General features: G+C 40.4%; 1 protein-coding gene across 1 annotated transcript in view; it reads left to right on the top strand.

The window, feature by feature from the left end:
• Positions 1–1,190, top strand: part of smoc1 (SPARC related modular calcium binding 1) — a gene marked incomplete at its 5' end in the record, with an annotated part of 31,594 nt that overhangs the window by 10,904 nt on the left and 19,500 nt on the right. The window contains 1 exon segment of the mRNA XM_014033524.1: positions 580–630. Within this exon segment, the coding sequence (XP_013888978.1) occupies positions 580–630 (51 nt within the window).

Below are 1,190 nucleotides of genomic sequence, written 5' to 3'. Positions count from 1 at the left end.
GATGGATGGATGGATGGATGTTTTGGTTATTTACACATTCATTGTCATTGATATATTAACCCACTAGGGGGCACTGTCGGTACAGTCTGAAGCCTAGAAGGCACAGTAGGGACCCTCTGAAGCCATTGTATGGGACTGATAACGCCTAATAACATCCATTTCATGGACTGATAACATSAGAATCCRCTGTTTGTTCTGACAGTTAGAAATACTTCACTTAACTGTATCATTTTGTTCTCGTTAAAAAATCCTTATGGAATTGGTGCAAGGGGTTCTTGTGTGTGAGTGTGTGTGTAAGTGTGTGTTTGTGTGTGTGTGTGTGTGTATTGCAGTGTGACTGTGAGGCTTTATATTTGAATGTGCAGCCCAGTGATGTTGGTGTGAAAGTGATGTACTGGTGTGGATGAGGCATGGCTGCCTCATGTTCTGTTGCTCTCTCTTTCATTCTGACTGTTTTTCTGTCTGTTTCTCTTGGCCGGGCTATGTGCAAATCCCAATCATTCAACAGTTCTGGAGAGTAGATTGTATTAACCTCAATAATGGTAGTCTCTTTCCGTTTCTTTCTCACTCTTAACCCAGACGATGGCTCCAAACCCACACCTACGATGGAGACGCACGTCCCTCCTGAGGGTAAGCCTTTTCATAACTGTTCTTCTAACAGTGTTCACATGAAATTTAGGGTTACAAAATACTTCAGAAAACATAAGACATCTGGGCCTGTATTTATCACACTTCTTAGAGTMGAGTTTTAGACGTAAGTGCTGAAAATTTCTTAGATTTGCTCCTTCTCTCAGACTTAAGTGTAAGTTCCAGTTATGAAAATTTTCAYGTCTAYGAATCACTCTTACTCTCSTGAAAKGTCCTGAGAASACAGAGATCACACAGAGAACACAGCTGTCCTCCTCCCCACCTGAGTGTTATTCAGGTTGAGTCAGAAATACAAAAGAAAGGAAGGTTAAAAAAACAACATAGAGCATAATGTTGGACTAAAAGTGTGTGGCTCCCCCCCCCCCCCCACTTGCAGAGATTTGTCCAGATTGTCTGAATCTTTTAATGATATTGTGGACTGTAGATGATGAAATCACTAATTTTCTTGCAAATGTACGTTGAGAAACATTCTTAAAGGCACAGTTTGTAGGATTTTATCCTTTCTTTTAGCCGAAATTGAGATAATCACTAATGACAATAAT

This window comes from Austrofundulus limnaeus, unplaced genomic scaffold (assembly GCF_001266775.1).
Source record: "Austrofundulus limnaeus strain Quisiro unplaced genomic scaffold, Austrofundulus_limnaeus-1.0 Scaffold1765, whole genome shotgun sequence".
Classification (NCBI taxonomy): Eukaryota; Metazoa; Chordata; class Actinopteri; order Cyprinodontiformes; family Rivulidae; genus Austrofundulus; species Austrofundulus limnaeus.
The sequence above is the reverse complement of the archived record's forward strand: the minus strand, read 5'-3'. Positions and strand labels throughout refer to the sequence as shown.